This window comes from Chenopodium quinoa, unplaced genomic scaffold (genome assembly GCF_001683475.1).
Source record: "Chenopodium quinoa cultivar QQ74 unplaced genomic scaffold, ASM168347v1, whole genome shotgun sequence".
NCBI lineage: Eukaryota > Viridiplantae > Streptophyta > Magnoliopsida > Caryophyllales > Amaranthaceae > Chenopodium > Chenopodium quinoa.
In genome coordinates this window covers 2,909,069-2,924,822 of record NW_018743331.1, presented here as the reverse complement: position 1 = coordinate 2,924,822, position 15,754 = coordinate 2,909,069, and the positions used below count along the sequence as shown (strand labels likewise).

At 34.8% G+C, this 15,754-nt stretch overlaps 2 protein-coding genes across 4 annotated transcripts; one reads left to right on the top strand and one right to left on the bottom strand.

Moving 5' to 3' along the window:
• The first annotated feature begins 4,522 nt into the window (after nucleotides 1-4,522).
• On the top strand, nucleotides 4,523-5,702 carry LOC110737535. The gene is made up of 3 exons (XM_021917880.1): nucleotides 4,523-4,883; nucleotides 4,967-5,064; nucleotides 5,193-5,702. The coding sequence occupies exons 1-3, from the start codon at nucleotides 4,523-4,525 to the stop codon at nucleotides 5,700-5,702; spliced, it is 969 nt and encodes a 322-aa protein (XP_021773572.1).
• Nucleotides 5,703-6,705: 1,003 nt separating this feature from the next.
• LOC110737758 (tRNA dimethylallyltransferase 9-like) lies at nucleotides 6,706-15,025 on the bottom strand. 3 transcript variants are annotated; one of them, XM_021918103.1, is made up of 11 exons: nucleotides 14,635-15,025; nucleotides 13,683-13,736; nucleotides 13,308-13,350; nucleotides 12,759-12,867; nucleotides 12,240-12,438; nucleotides 11,066-11,279; nucleotides 10,419-10,513; nucleotides 9,367-9,461; nucleotides 7,573-7,648; nucleotides 7,341-7,480; nucleotides 6,706-7,219 (listed from the first exon to the last, which is right to left on the bottom strand). In XM_021918103.1, the coding sequence occupies exons 1-11, from the start codon at nucleotides 14,905-14,907 to the stop codon at nucleotides 7,117-7,119; spliced, it is 1,401 nt and encodes a 466-aa protein (XP_021773795.1). In that variant the 5' UTR covers nucleotides 14,908-15,025; the 3' UTR covers nucleotides 6,706-7,116. The 3 variants fall into 3 exon arrangements, 2 of the variants coding, with proteins under 2 accessions (XP_021773795.1, XP_021773796.1); XR_002514442.1 differs by lacking the exon at nucleotides 6,706-7,219 and adding an exon at nucleotides 8,630-8,667 and having other exon boundaries at nucleotides 7,355-7,480; XM_021918104.1 differs by lacking the exons at nucleotides 6,706-7,219; nucleotides 7,341-7,480; nucleotides 7,573-7,648 and adding an exon at nucleotides 7,655-8,667.
• Between the last annotated feature and the right edge of the window lie 729 nt (nucleotides 15,026-15,754).

Sequence of the window (15,754 nt, the reverse complement as noted above, 5' to 3'; positions counted from 1 at the left end):
TGATATTCGCTTTCTTACTACGTTAATTTTTTATTATAAAATGAATTACTAACTTTGTTTCTCATATTTAGATAAAATTCGTAATGTAAAAACTTAATATTTTATTTCACAAAGTTTCATATGTGGCTTGTCACACCATGTGGTTAGGATTACTTAGTCAGGAGTTACATGGTTGGTCAAGGGTTACTCAATCGATTAGGGGTTACTTGGACGATCAAGGGTTACGTACTCGGTCAGTGTTTGGGTGTGTCTCAACCAGCCACATGATATGACCAGTCACACCAAAAACGCGCTGTTTTATTTTTATAATTAATATAAATTTTTTGATCTAAAATAAATTGCAATACTTTTTTTTCATTGACTAAAATATAACATTTTCCTATGTGATGCTCTAAAATTAATCTTACGTGGCATAATCCTATTATAGCGTTTTAAAATTATTAATCCTACATGGCGCTTTTTTTTTTATTATTATAATCCTACGTAGCGGTTTAAAAAAACTAATCTTATGTGGCATAATCCAACTGTAGTGTTTTAAAAATATTAATCCTAAGTGGCGCTCTAATAATTTTTTTAAAATTAAAATCCTACGTGGCGCTCTAAAAACTCGGGAAAAAAAATCCCTTTTATATATAAATACTAGTTTTGTGCCCGGGCGATGCCCAGATGATTGGTAAAATTTGTAGTTTAATTTTTCAATAGATATCTATGTTATTATTGACTTGAAATTATTTTTATTGACTTTAAATTATTTTTACTGAACTAAAAGTATTTTTACCAAACTAAAATTATTTTTACTGATTTTCATTATTTTTTTAAATAAATTAAATATACTATAAATGGATCTTATTGTAAAGAATTTTTTAAAACGAATTTTATGAAGGAAATAGAACCAAGTCATAGGATATTTATTAAAAGTTATGATTAATTTTGTGTATATGAAATATTAGAAGTATATCAATAATAAAACTCTATACAAAATTTTTATCTTAAAAAATCTATCTAAAATTCGCTTACTTAGCATCATATGTGTCACAATTATATCTATTTGTCGCCTATATGACGTGACACCAAGGTTATCAGGATCGGGATCCTACTTTGGATCGGTGAGAGGAGTAGGATCGAATCGGTAAAATCGGATCATAGAATCGTAAGATTCTACAAAATTGATAAAAAAAAAAGTAATAAAAGGGTTGCTACATAATTAGATAACATTTTTTAAGCCATAAAAATGGTAAAATTTATAGTTTTAGTAGTTGGATAGTAATTTTCTTAGCTTAGAGAAAAGTTTAATTGCTTTAGGCTCATTTTAATAAGTAAAAAGTAAGATTGTACGATCCTGACCGATCCTACTCGATTCTGACCGATCCTGCACGATTCTGTTCGATCCTGACTGATCTTGTACAATCCAATAATAATTAAGTGAAAAACAGGATCGTCCGATCCCACCCGATCCTTTACGATCCTAGCTGATCTTGTGCGATCCTACAACGATCCTGCTTACTCTGCGATTCTGCATCCGATCCAAATCGTTTGGCTAAAATGAGATCGATAATAAAACTTTATACAACAATTTTTTTTCCCCCTCTTTGGTAAAGGGTGAAATAAGATTTTATCAATGGTAATCAACAATTTATTAAACTAAACTAATGGTGACATGAGTTAAGTAATAGATTAATGTATTGACCATGGTTTAGCTATTTTAATCTAACTGATCACGAAAAGACAAAAATACCCCTATTTATTTCCCTCCCCAACCAGTTGTGTCTAATCAGACTTAAAGGATTTAAGGGTTTGTTAAAACTTCCATCACCATTTTCACAAACTCAGTTGATGATCTGAGACTAAAATTGCGAAGAAAATCAAGAGTAGAAAATTGCGAGCTTTGATTTTACGTAGTAGAAAGTGAGTACAGGAGTATTATTCTACAATTTGGGTAAATTTATGGGGTATTTGGTTAAATTTTGGGGGATTTTTCGTGAAGAATTGTTGCGGAATTTTGTTGAGTTCGCTCGTAAATTCTCACATTGGGCATCAAAGATCGAAGCTTTCATCAATTTCTGGAGAAGTCGGCAATATTTACTTTGAATCGAGCTAGGTATGTGTTCTTTTTCGTATTCTAGCGTTTTATACTCTGTTTTTTTGCATTCTAGGGTCAGATTCTTATATGTGCTGTGTTTGTTGGGTTGTTTCTGTGATTGTTGGTTTGTTTGTGTAATTGTTGCAGAATGGATGATAAAATTGTGTTGCAATTACAGTATAAGGGTAAAGATGTTACCATTACAGTTGATGATATTGATAAGGCTAACATGATATACCTAATTGTTGAATATTGGGAAAGAGCAAAGGAATTGAATATAGAAACACCCCAAAATCCCACTTTTGATTAAGTATGTTTATAAAATGAAGCATGTTGAACTAAAGAGTGATGCAGATTTAATGAAAATGTTTGCTAATTTACCTGGGAAGAAGGAGATATATATATGGATTGGGGATGGGTTAAAGGACATTGGGGTGGTGGCAGCTGCTAGGTCATTGATGTTAGGTAAACAACATGTTGTTAATGCAGTTGAGAATAGTAGGAGACAGAAACTCACACCTAGAAAGAAGAGAATTCTAGAAGTTGAAGCTCATGTTGTTACTTAGGAAGAATTTGAGAGATGTTTAGGCTATTAGTAGAAATGAAACCCCAGATAATGTTCCTGATGTTGAGTTCTTTCTACCCCCAAACACAGACATGGAAGCAACATTTGCAGACATTGTTGCTGAGGAAGAGTTGATAGGAAGATGGAGAGGTAGGGGGAGAAGGAGAGGTAGGTTAAGAGGGAGAGGGAAAGGGAAAGGAACCGGGAAAGGGAGAGGGAGAGGTATGGGAGAGGGAGAGGTTGTTCAACAAGCTGATAATGGAGGGATTCCAAGAGGGAGAGGGAGGGGAACTGGGAGAGGGATAGGAAATGGAAGAGGTAGAGGGAGAGGGAATGCCTTAGAAAACTGGTTCAACATTTCTCCAACCCCATGGCAGCCTGAACAACCTATTTTTGTAGAAATGCCTATCCCTGACTTTGAATCTGACCCCCAACCTCAAATGCCCACTCAAATTAGCAACCAACAAACTCAACCTCAACCATCAACCCAATCTGTTGTATCACCTATGAAAAATGTTGGAGAGCATAGAGTTGGGTAGACTTCTAATTCCTCAAAATCTGACATGGGGTCAGTCTTCTTTAGGAGAAGAGTGCCTAGGACTACAGCAAAGAGGAGAGGCATTGTAGTAAGCTTGAGTACAAGTGGAGGTGAAAGTGAGCAAAATATTGAATCTGGGGTGGGAAGTAGGGACTTAAGTCTATCAATGGGAAATAGTGGGAGTGAGAGCTTGTCTGTACATGATTAGCAGGGTGATGATGAAGGTGGTGAGAAAAAAGATGGGGCCTATGAGCCATATGATAGTGAAGGGGATACAGATGAGAGTGTGGACGCAAAAGATGCAATATCTGAAGATGAATATGGTCCAACGATTGAAGATTCATGGGATCCTTTTGAGGAACAGTTGTTTGAGTGTGAGAAGGATAAGGACAACTACTTAGCAAAGCTTTACAATAATGGAGAATTCTTCAAAGATGAGGGTTTTGGGAGAATTGTTTTGAAAGAGTGGCAACTCTTCACTAAACAACATCTCAGAGGTGTTGTCAGAGACTACTGCATTCAATGTGGATTTGCAGTCATTATAGACTATGCCAGCAACACTCGGTACTCTGTCAGGTGCTCAAATGCTCATTGTAGATGGAGATTACACGGTTCAATTCTGCCAGATGGTATTACTTGGGCAATCAAACTAATTCAGAACTCTAAACACACATGTCAAGGATTAGGGTCTAGGAACAACGTGGTGAATGTGAAGTGGGCAAAAGAGTTCTGCTTGATGATATTAGGGCCAACAATGTCATTCCTGCTAAGTCATTGAATCAACTGTTATGGAAAAGGTATGGGGTGGAAATGGCCCAGTCTACCTTGTATAGGGTAAGAACTAAGGCTCTGAATGAAATTCTTGAGGGCCACGATGTGTCATACAACCTCTTACCTAGGTATTGTGATGTAGTTAAAGGCTTGAACCCTAACTTATTAGCCTTTTGTGCCTGGAATCCTCCAAATCACCAGAGAGCCCTTTAGCATTTAGTAGCATCTTCATTTCCTTCAAAGCTGCTCTAGATGGGTTAATTGGTGGCTGTAGAAGCCTAATAGGTGTTGATGGAGCTCACTTAGATAAAAGGAAATTATGGGGGATGCCTGCTGTCAGCTGTGGCATTGCATGCCAACAATGAAATATTTCTAGTGGCCTGGGCTATTGTAATAGGGGAGGACAGTGAAAGCTGGAAATTCTTCATATGGCACCTGAAGAATGCATTAAAGGATAGTGGCAGATGAGTGGTGTATCATGTCTGATAGACAAAAGGTAACACTTTACATCATTTGTTTTTGCTTTTTATCATTATTTGATCACTATCATAAACTAATATGTTCTTAAATGCATTGTAAGGGTATTGATGTGGCACTTACTGAGTTGTGGCCAAAAGTGGGGAGGAGATACTGTTGCAAGCATCTTGTGAAGAATTTTAAAGCACAGTTTCCAGGCTTGCTTATGTTCCAATTGTTCTGGAAGGCAGCTGGAGCTTATAACCCTTTCACATTCAGAAAGGCAATGGAAGCTCTACAAAAAGCTAATCCTGAATCATTGGTCTGGCTAGCAACAGTAGGACCACAAGCAACCTGGTTCAACGCATTCAACCCTGCTATCAAGTCTGATGTAAACAAGTCAAATTTTGTAGAAAGTTTCAATGCAACATTGGGCATTGATAGATGCAGACCTGTGATTACTTTGCTTGAAGGTACTGTCATCAACTTAAGAGGCTCTAATATTGTGTACACACATAAGTACACCATTAACATAGTTGCTTCTTTGATGGTGCAGGTGTTAGAAGGCTTACAATGGTGAGAATGGAAACAAGAAAGGAACAATGTCAGAGCTGGAGGGATGATCTCTGTCCAAATATCATCAAGAGACTCCAGGTTATTAGCCATGAGTCTAGAACTTGCAAATGCTTGTTGTCTGGAGATGGTGAGTTTGAGGTCTTAGATGGCAAACTGTTCTGCCAGTGAACTTAGGGGAGAAGACTTGTGCTTGTAATGTATGGCAGTTATCTGGTTTGCCATGTAAACATGCAATGAGAGCCATTTATCACAAGTATGTGAGTGAATGGTACTTAGTTAGAAGGTACAAGCTAAATTATAGGAACAATATTAAGTCCATCCCTGATGTAGAGAAGTGGCCAAATAACACCTATCCAGAAATTAACCCCCCACCTATCAAAAGAAGAATTAGTAGGCCAACAAGAATTAGAAGGAGGGAGGAAGGTGAGCAGGCAAATGGGAAGAGGTCTAAGACTATTAGATGCAGCAAGTGTGTCAACTTTGGCCATAATATGCAGACATGTCAAGGTGGATTTACTGGAAAAGAGAAAGCTGCAAGGGCTGCAGGGCAACAGAAGACTAAGCAACCTCCTAAGCCAAAGAAAGGTGTTTCTCTGTCTCAACCTGACCCAACCACAGTTGCTTCTACATCAAGTCAACTAGAGCTTCAAAGAGAGCCAGGAAGGGTGTTTCCGCCTCCCAACCAGTTTAGAAGTTTATGTATAATTAGATCATGATAGTAGAAATTGTGCAGGACAAGTTTTTTTTTTAACTTATTTACTGTTATTTGAACGTCAGCCTTTTGAGAGCAATGATGTGTTATTGCTAAAACAAGTTTTAAGTCTTGATGTTATATTTTGGAACAAATTTAAGTCATGATGTTATTTTTTGGAACATGTTTGAGTAAGTATTGCAGCAATTGAAAGCAACAAATGAAAATTTCAGAAAATTTCTCTACTTTTTTTATTCATCTTTAAGGATCATTGCTTAAATTCATAAGGCATAAAGCCAAGTACACAATAATGCATACATCACTTAGAAACAACAAACACAAAATACAGAATGAGTGCCATTTTGGCAACAACTTTGATAAAATTTGCTAATTCTTCTACTTTATCCTTCGCAACATCATTTAGACCTTGTTCAACTTCCAATTCCTCCCCAACCTTGATAATATCTTCTTCCCTAAGCCAAGCAAAATAATTGCAAGCCCTGCATTTAAAGAACAACCTTCTTGGATTTTTCGTGGTTTCAGAAACCTTGACAACAGCCACTTTAGGAGGAACATAGTTGCAGGAAACGTGCTTCACCCAAGCAATCTTGTCGTCCATAGTGATAGACCGCATTGATACAGACGAAGAACCAGACTTAGCCATGAAACGAGAGAGAGAGAGAGAAGTGCGAATTACAGAGGTTGAAGATGAATTGGAGAAATTAGGGTTTTAAAAGGGGGGAAATTGAAAGGAGGGAAATTAGGGAGGAATTCCATAGGACAATCCCTTATGTAAGGGTATTAGTGTAAAACTTAATCATTTAACCAAGATTAACTATAGTTACTCTTTTAATTGAATTAAATTATCAGTAATGTCACCATTAGCTTAGCTAAATAAATTGTTGATTACCATTGATAAAATCTTATTTCACCCTTTACCAAAGAGAAAAAAAAAAAAAAAAAAAAATTGGATGTTACCTGTGAGAATTTCCCTTGTATTTTTAACATTTTCAACGCTAATATAATATGATTGTGGTCAAAATTATTTTATGAAAGTGAAGCTGCATCACATTTATTTAGAAAGCCATATAGAAGGAATTCAGTTATTTATTTAGAAAGCCATATACAAATTTCGCATAAATCTACACACGTAGAATTTGATTACATGACTACTTAAAAGAACAAAAAATGGTACAAGGGATTAAGGGTACATGACAATGTTTAATTGCTTGTATTACTGATTTTCACCAGAATAGGTGAAAGGGTGAGAAAAAAAGACACTCATCAAAGCTTTTGTAGCGCGAACAGAGTAGTTGTATTGTATAAACAAGAATGTTCTGTTAGGTTGATCAGTCAGGGAGGCACATGCAGGAGACAGGGATCGAACACTTGACATAATTCTTGCAAGGCACTATGGTTCTTCCTAAATGATAATTCCTCTATAGTGTGCTGCAGTGGCTAGTAGGAAGTGTTCCTGCTATATTACCTTCAGTTCTTATCCATGCCAGAATATCAGCACAATCTTCGGGTTTAACAAAATACCTTCAAATGCAAACAGAATACACTCAATACAGAGCTTAAAAGTTGTCATAGAAGCATTCAATGATAATTTTTTTTTTTTTTTTTTTTTTTTTTTTTTTTTTTCTAGCTTTAAAAATTGTACCTATTTTTGGTCATATAGGTCTTATATTCATTTTGTTCTTGACGGTTGGGTGCATCTTTCTTCATCCTTAGCCATTCTGGTACAGTTAAAGTAGTACTCTGATCATGATACGCATCATGAATGAAGTCCAGAAGCTTCTCCTGCATTACGAATATTTGTAATAAAGCTTATGGCACACACTCACGTATCTAAACAATCAAAGATTATGGTGCACATGTAATAGATGACATACCAAGGGTTGAGAAGCATCAAGCCAATGATAAATAGGATCATTACGGAACCATATCATTTGTCTTTTTGCAAAATTCCTGAATATTTTTGTGGCGTTCTCTCGTTAATACTTGAAATAAGATATAAATAAGGATGCATTGCAGTGTAAACACCATGATACAAAGTTTTTCGATTCATAATTTGAAATGTCATGTTCTGACATCAAGTCAGTTAGTTCAACAAGAAGCAAAGCAAGTCAAACAGAAATTAGAAAAGCAAACCACAGATTTATATGTTTGTGTAGATGAGATGAATCAATAAAGCATTCCCATATCAAATCTACGTCAAAATGCAAACGCCATATTTTTACTTGGAATAAAAGGTCGTCTAAAGAGGTTTTATGGAGCCAGAATGGATATTAAAATCATTCAATACATGACAAACTAGCAAAATCTTATTTCATTCAGCCATTCAATATCGCTCATTTTATTAGATGGTATTGGACCACTAGATAGAGATGCAACTTTTTAAAAACAAAACAAAGGTGGTCATACATTGAATTACTAAACTCGGAATTACATAGACAGATTGCCTAGAGAAGCCAAGTATCTAGAGAACAAGGCAATGTTCCAATGTTTGAATATATTACAGATACATATAGAGGGTCAAAGACTTATGATGCTTGAACAGGATAGACTGTTTTGCCATCAATCAGCTCGGCCACAATCCTATTTGCAATGATTGTGATCAAGCACATATCCACATTGGTCTTGGAGCATGGAACACATTCAAAGAAGACTCCTTATTTCATTTATTTGAGTAGAAGATATCATACAATGCACTTGGCATAAAAAGCACTATGTAAGAACCTCCACCTTTTCCCATGACAGCAAAAAATGGCTTATACGGAGAGATGCAAATCCTTAATAGGTAGTATGTAAGAAAATGTGAAGGAAAGAAATAAAACTTTAAGTTATTCATAGCTGGTTGAGGAAAAGACAGAGGCCACTTAGAGTCTAGGGTGCCATGGTGGAGCTCAGAAAACATTTATAAACCACAACTAGTTACTCCAGCCATACCTAAATAAAGTTCCACATCAAGCACTTCAGAGATGTTCCTGAAAAAACTTCAAAATTATATCTCAAGGCAATAAAGCTATGCCTACAGGAACTTCTATATATGCTCCTTGAAAACTGATTGATTGGAGTAATAATATATGCCTTTGACAGGAGTAAATATGTTTAAAAGGAAAATTGTTCTAGTTACATGCACCTATAATATCTGCATCAGTAGCGAAGTGGACCTTTATTTTGGGACAGAGGGAGTAATCCTTACAAGCCCTAGATAGAGCCTCATTGCACTGATACAATGACTTAACATTGAGACTAATTTTATAGCTTTTATCTTTCTAAACCCTTTGTTATTGTTTTAATTACACATACTGAGTCCTTAGCTATTTTAATAGGTGAACTTGGAGTGACTTCTCCTTTTGATTTCTTTATTCTATCATCTAGCCTTTTCATCTTCCTCATATTTATCATTCATATTAATTTCCATAACATTGGCATAAAATTTGTCTTTTTATCAGTATTCCTTTCTTTTATAAAGTTCTATCATAACAGAATCTATTTTCACTTTTACTATGAAATTTCTTCCTTGTCATAAATTTTTCTAATTCCTTGATTTTCTACAACTCAAACAATAGCCTTTCTGATTCTGATACAACGTTATCCTCCCCAAATGCAATAAAGGCGATTATCACTTATCAATATATAATAGCAAGGAGCAATCTTCCATCCTTGGGTTCTGTACAAACCTGGACACCTTCTGAAATTCAAAAAGAAAGGAAAAAAATTCCTTTGCAGAGCTCTGACCATCTTGTTTTCTGCATTCCAAGAGATACTCCATGCCCTGAATATTAGCTGACGGGATGAGTCTCAATTTTATTACATAGAAAATCAACATGGAGCAAAATGTAAACAAACAAAAATCTTAGAGTTGTCATACATCCAATCCTGTCAAGTGATTTTGCTAATTATCAATTTTGTCAACTCCTTGTTTGAGCAATTAATTTTCAATTGCTCCAAACACCCCTTTTACTCTTGAGAAGATGATTCATGTTTAAGGACATAACCTAAATTTAAGGTGAGGTTATACAAATCTGTGCCGGCAAACAGATTTACTGCTGTAACTAGTATGTCCCATTTGCACACATTATTGAGAATTACTAAGTACAAGAACTTCCTACGAATCTTTTTAGTTGACACGTTTCTTTAGTCACTGATAAGCAAAAATTATGAAAAGTTGATATTTTGAAAATATATATTGTGACGAATCTAACAAGATCCCACATGACTATTTTTTCATTACGTATAAAGCACAAAACACGGTCAAAGGGGAGTGTGTGAATAGTGCTAAAGTCAAAACGTGCCAACTAAAAAAAAAACGGAGGTAGTATGCCTCAATAACTTGGATGAGATAAGCATACGCAAGAAGTGCCTCATTTTAGACTATTAGTGCAAATTCTATATGAAGGTAAATACTTCCTCCGTTTCACAAATATCGCAACAATTACCATTTTAGGAAGTTTCACAAATATTGCAACATTTTCCTATTTGCACTTGTTTTTACTCTTTCTCTCTCCTCATCACATGGGTCCCTACTCCCTATCTTTATTCCTCTCTATCTCTCTCCTTTTCTTAAAATCTGTATTCCATCCCCATGTTGCGTTCTTAGGGGGACGGAGGAAGTGTAATTTATCACATATCAACATGCACCTCCCATATTCGTATGAGCAGTTATGCCTCTATAATCAGAACAAAATAAATGCAGGATAATATGGGTAGGTAGAGCTAATTCAAAGTACACCTGTCGATAACCAATCGATCGGGTAGCAGGACTTGAATTGGGAAGAAGACCCATGTCTAGAAGCCATTTAGCCTCCGCTAGAATCCCATCACTACCTGCAATCAGATGCAGTATACAGCTTACAAGTGGAACTAACGAGTATAGTCACGTCATCAGATAGAAAGCACATACAAAACTTGAAATGACACACAAGAATCACATAAGAAAACTATGATTATCAACAGATGCATACACCTGCAAGACTATTTGGAGCATTGAGATGCATCCATTTATTTGTTTCGTGGGTAGGAGCGGGGATTGAGGTTGTGAACAGGTAATGCTCTCAAGTGTAGAATAAATATTTGACTTAACACTGTGTTACTTGGTGGAACTAACGAGTATAGTCACGTCATCAGATAGAAAGCACATACAAAACTTGAAATGACACACAAGAATCACATAAGAAAACTATGATTATCAACAGATGCATACACCTGCAAGACTATTTGGAGCGTTGAGATGCATCCATTTATTTGTTTCGTGGGTAGGAGCGGGGATTGAGGTTGTGAACAGGTAATGCTCTCAAGTGTAGAATAAATATTTGATTTAACACTGTGTTACTTGGTTCTGTAATGAAGAACATAACAAAACAACAAGAAAAACCATACCTGAAAGCATTTCTTCACATCGTAAATCAATTGATCTATACAAGTTTAATCGGGGGCCTGAAAGGAAAAAGCAAATGAAATCGTATTCTAGTTCTTTAAATTGGCCCCCCTGCATTCCATCCATGTTTTGACAATCATCCGTTGCAGCTAAATTGAGTTTCTCTTTGTAGGAATCATATGGCATTTGGAAGGCTGATGGAGGCGATCCACAAGACTGCCAGGTAAAAGAACATTCATTTAATAATTTTATTATCAACTGCTTAGTTAGTATAGAGCTACCCTATTAAAATCACACGGGGAAGTAATATAGCTTGTCCATATACATTTTATAACAGGTGGGAACGAACTTTCTACAGGGAATTTGGTTACAGTTTCTCGTAAATCTATTTGCTTTTACTTAGATGTGGAATGCTCTCACTTGGCAAACTAAGTAAAGAAAGTAATTTATAAGCAATGCTGGCAGCGAACTAGAGGAAAGATTATGACATAATAATTGCGGTAGATGGCTCTTGGAAGAAAATCAAAGTGGAATTGAAAAGTAAAACCAAAAAAGGACAGGAGGTATAAAAAAAGTGGAAATAGGAGAAAGCTTGGAGAAATCAGGCAGGCTTATATGCTATCCTTTTCCTTCAACATGAACCCATGGCAATCCTTAAAATACTTGAGTAGGCTTCCAATATAACTTAAATGAAATCAGAATATTATCAGAAGACTCATTGATAGAAAATTAGTAACCTAGTTAAGAGGTTAGGAGAATTATAGAATATAGAGGATTTCTAAGAGCATAGGATCTCAGTTAAGGCATGTGCACTTTCCTATGTTTCCAGAATATTAGTTAAACTAGCCAATGACCTGGCTAATAAGCCTGGCAGCTTGGCCTAATTAGCCAGGTTATGGTTAAACACAACATAAAAATTATTAGTGGAGAATATAGCTTTTTCAAGGTTCGAAAATTTAGAAAAGAACAACGCACCATAAAGTCAATAACAAAAACTATGCAGTATGATTTGCTCTAATTCTTTATCAATAACAAGTGAAAAGGTGATTCATCTAACTTAGTTTATCTTCTTTATGGCTCAAATCACACTTGGCATCACAATATAAATGGAAATGAAATTACAGGGAGTACTTTGATTGTCAGCCAGATAATAAAATGACAATGAAAATATTAAACCTTAATAATCTCAAGGCTACGCTGTAGGCGATACCAATTGTTTGTTGGTAAAGACGGGGCGTTCGGATCTCCCGCTTCAAGCACCAACTTTACAGCTGCATCCCAATCCCCATTATATTTATAATTTTCAAGCTCTGCCCACACTTGGGAAGAAATATTGGGCGATGCTATTGGAACATCAGGCTTGCCATATATGAACCTAGCATTTGAAAAACAATTCGTGACATCTCTATATGAACCTATCCTCTTACAATTACCCAGGGTATGCTCAACTGAACCAAATACCACATTCAGCTTTGGTTGAAACCTTAAAATAATATTAGAGAATGCAATATCTATAGAGGAAACTTATAGTTCACATTCAAGGTTCCACGATGCATTACTCAACTGTAGCAAACAAGTATAGCTAACATGATCCATGAGATATTATGCATCTTGTCTTTTGTGTGACAGAAAACTTAATGCACAATGAACTTTTAAAGCTCATCCAAACAAAAAATAGAAATTGTAGAAACATACCAACGCAAATACAAACCAGTTCCTCCAGTAATTATAGGAACATGGCCCTTGTTAAGGACATCTCTTGTTGCTTGCCTTGCATCGTCATAAAATCGACCAACAGAATATTCTACGAACATGGGAGGTATAAGAATTAAAATGAAGATACAAAGCAACATAATTGATCATTACATTTTACAAGCAGAAGGATCAATCATTTGCATATGCTTAATTACCATGTAACACATTGGTTCATTTTTATCCAGTGTAGACACATATGCATGTTAAAGACTATTCATCCAATAGCTCAAAATTTTAGAGAAGTTTTGTTCCTCACAAAAAACAATTTTCGTCAAATAGGTAATTGCAGACTCCCTCAAGAAAAAAAAAGAACACGAAACAAGAAAAACAGAATTGCCTGGTTTAGGGGAGCTATGAATGTTATGGAACAAGAAAAGAGTATGCTATAGACAAAAATTGATTTGATTTACAAGCTTCTGCCAAGCACATCTTTTAGATTAGGTAGCAGTAACTCATTAAGCACATATAGTATGTAGCTCTCATTTCTACCTTCAGCTGGGTGCAACATGTCCAACAAATGATGAGGTACCTCCTGTAAAAAAAAAAAAAAAAAAAAAACAAACAAAATTATTACAAAAAAAAAAAAAAAAAATAAAAAAAAAAAAAAAAAGAAGAGAGAGTGAAAAATGGCTGTTGAAAAAGGCAACGGAAGAAAAGCAGCAAAGTTGATTTCAATTGCTTTACAAAGGGTTCCTACAATGCCTAAACAGGACAAGGACGGAAAAAAAAAGAAAAACTACTATGTGATAAAGATAGAATATGTTCAACACATTTGCTAAAGTATGTTAAACACAAAATCATCTTATGATAGCATATCAATATTGCCAACAACTACTTTGTTTGTAACAACCAAATTAAAGGCACCTTTCGCTCACTAGATGAAGGTTTTGCAGACCCAACATCAAGACCTTGATAGACCTGTATCATGCAAAAATAAGGGAAAAATGGAGAAAATCATCAGACGAAAACTAATTAAAATTAACGCATCATTAAGTGATCAACAGCAAAAAGATTTCATATGCAACAAAAGTAAAAGATAAGGGAACTCAGAGCAACTTGCCTCCAGAAATAAGAACATGATCATACAATCATTAATTCATTATATTCAGGAAAGGAGCAATACCAAAAATGGCAAAATACTGATGGGCACAATTAACTCTGCAGCTAAATTTCGAATCAGGAAATTTTTGTATTAAAGCATAATTAGTTATAATCAAGTTAACTTCCTCCATTTCAAAATAGATGTATGCTACTCTCTTCGTCCCACTTAACACTTTTTTTTTTTAAAGTGACAAAACTACAAATCACCTTTCATAGCACAAATTAAATCATACAAAGTACATATTTTTCTAATAAAACTCTTACTTTAAAAACAAATAATAGTAACATGTTTGTTCTCAACAGTTATAACATGTCAAATGAATTCTTCAAAAATAACCTCGAATAAAATGTGGCCTGTTAAATTGGGACGGAATGAGTAATATTCTACTATTATGATAGAGTCAATATCGATCATATCACAATATCACAGTACAAATCACATAATGGAACGAATTTAGCCCATATGATAATGTAAATAATGTATCTTTTTTTTCTTTTTTTTTTTTCTTCACATTATAACTTCACTCACACAAAATTAAATGACAAAGTTATTAGGAAAAATTACATGAACTTCATTAACAAAACGCAGGAAATTGAAAACCTCTACTATAATGATTTCATTCAAATTAACTTCTAAAAACAACAACAATTAGCAAAAACAAATTTAATTAAATTGAGAGATAGAAAAATAATAATAAATAAAGAAAAAGGAAACCTGAACAGAGTCAGCAGTGATAATTTCACCATTAATGCGCTTAGCAAGCTCGAAAGCAAGGCGAGATTTACCGGCGCCAGTGGGGCCAGAGATGACAATAACCTTCTGTTTTTTCTCTCTCCTCGGAAATGAAGAAGAAGAAGAAGAAGAAGAGGAGGAGGAGGAGGAGCAGAAGGAGGAGTATAGGTGGCGCCGGAGATGAGCGGTGGTGGAAGAGTATTGAAAGTGGTGGCGCATCCCCCATTGACGTAAACCTCCGCTTACTCCGCTCATTTTTTTGAGGTGGCTGATGATGAGAGATTTTAAACCCAGCGTTTTATAATTTATGGATTTTTGTTAATTTTGGCAATTTTGTTGAAGAAAGTACAAGGATTTTTTTTTTATTTTTTATTTTTTTATATATATAAGAAAATACAAGTTTTATTTTGATATTTGTAATAAAATGGAGTAAATTTTGTATTTTATTATTATAGGTTAAACAACTAACATAGTAAACCGCTTAATTATTGTCCGTATGGTACCGCTGTAGTTTTTTTTTGTTTTTCAAAATCATATTATATGATATATGCCATATGATGAATTAAAAATCGGTCAAACTTATTAAAATCATGATGATAATTTTGAAATAAACTGATAATAAAAAATAAAAAATAAAAAAAAAACCTTTTTCTCTAGTTTCCAGTTTTTGGTTGTTATTAAAAAAAACAAAAAATTGAAAACAAAAAACGATCACGAACAAGCCTTGTGTTAATGCTTTTATCCCAAAATATTACTCCGTACAACTTTGTCATTTAATAAACAATGATGGTAATTACTCAGAATCATTTATAAAGTGCATCTAGGCGTATAGCGCCTATTTATTAGGCATGCACATAGAAGAGCAATCTGGTTTTTTTTTTTTTTTTTTTTTTTCATTTGATGTTTTTCTACGGTGGTACATTTTTGTGTACTATTATACTTGTATAATATACCATTAAAGTATAAGTTGATCAAGGGGAATGAAGAGGTAAAGGAAGCTCAAAGATTAAGGGAAAAAAAAAAAGTGGAGTTAAATCCCCTTAAACACCCTCATAAAAATGAGGGTTACACATCAAAGAGAATCCAAGAAAGAAGAGAACAA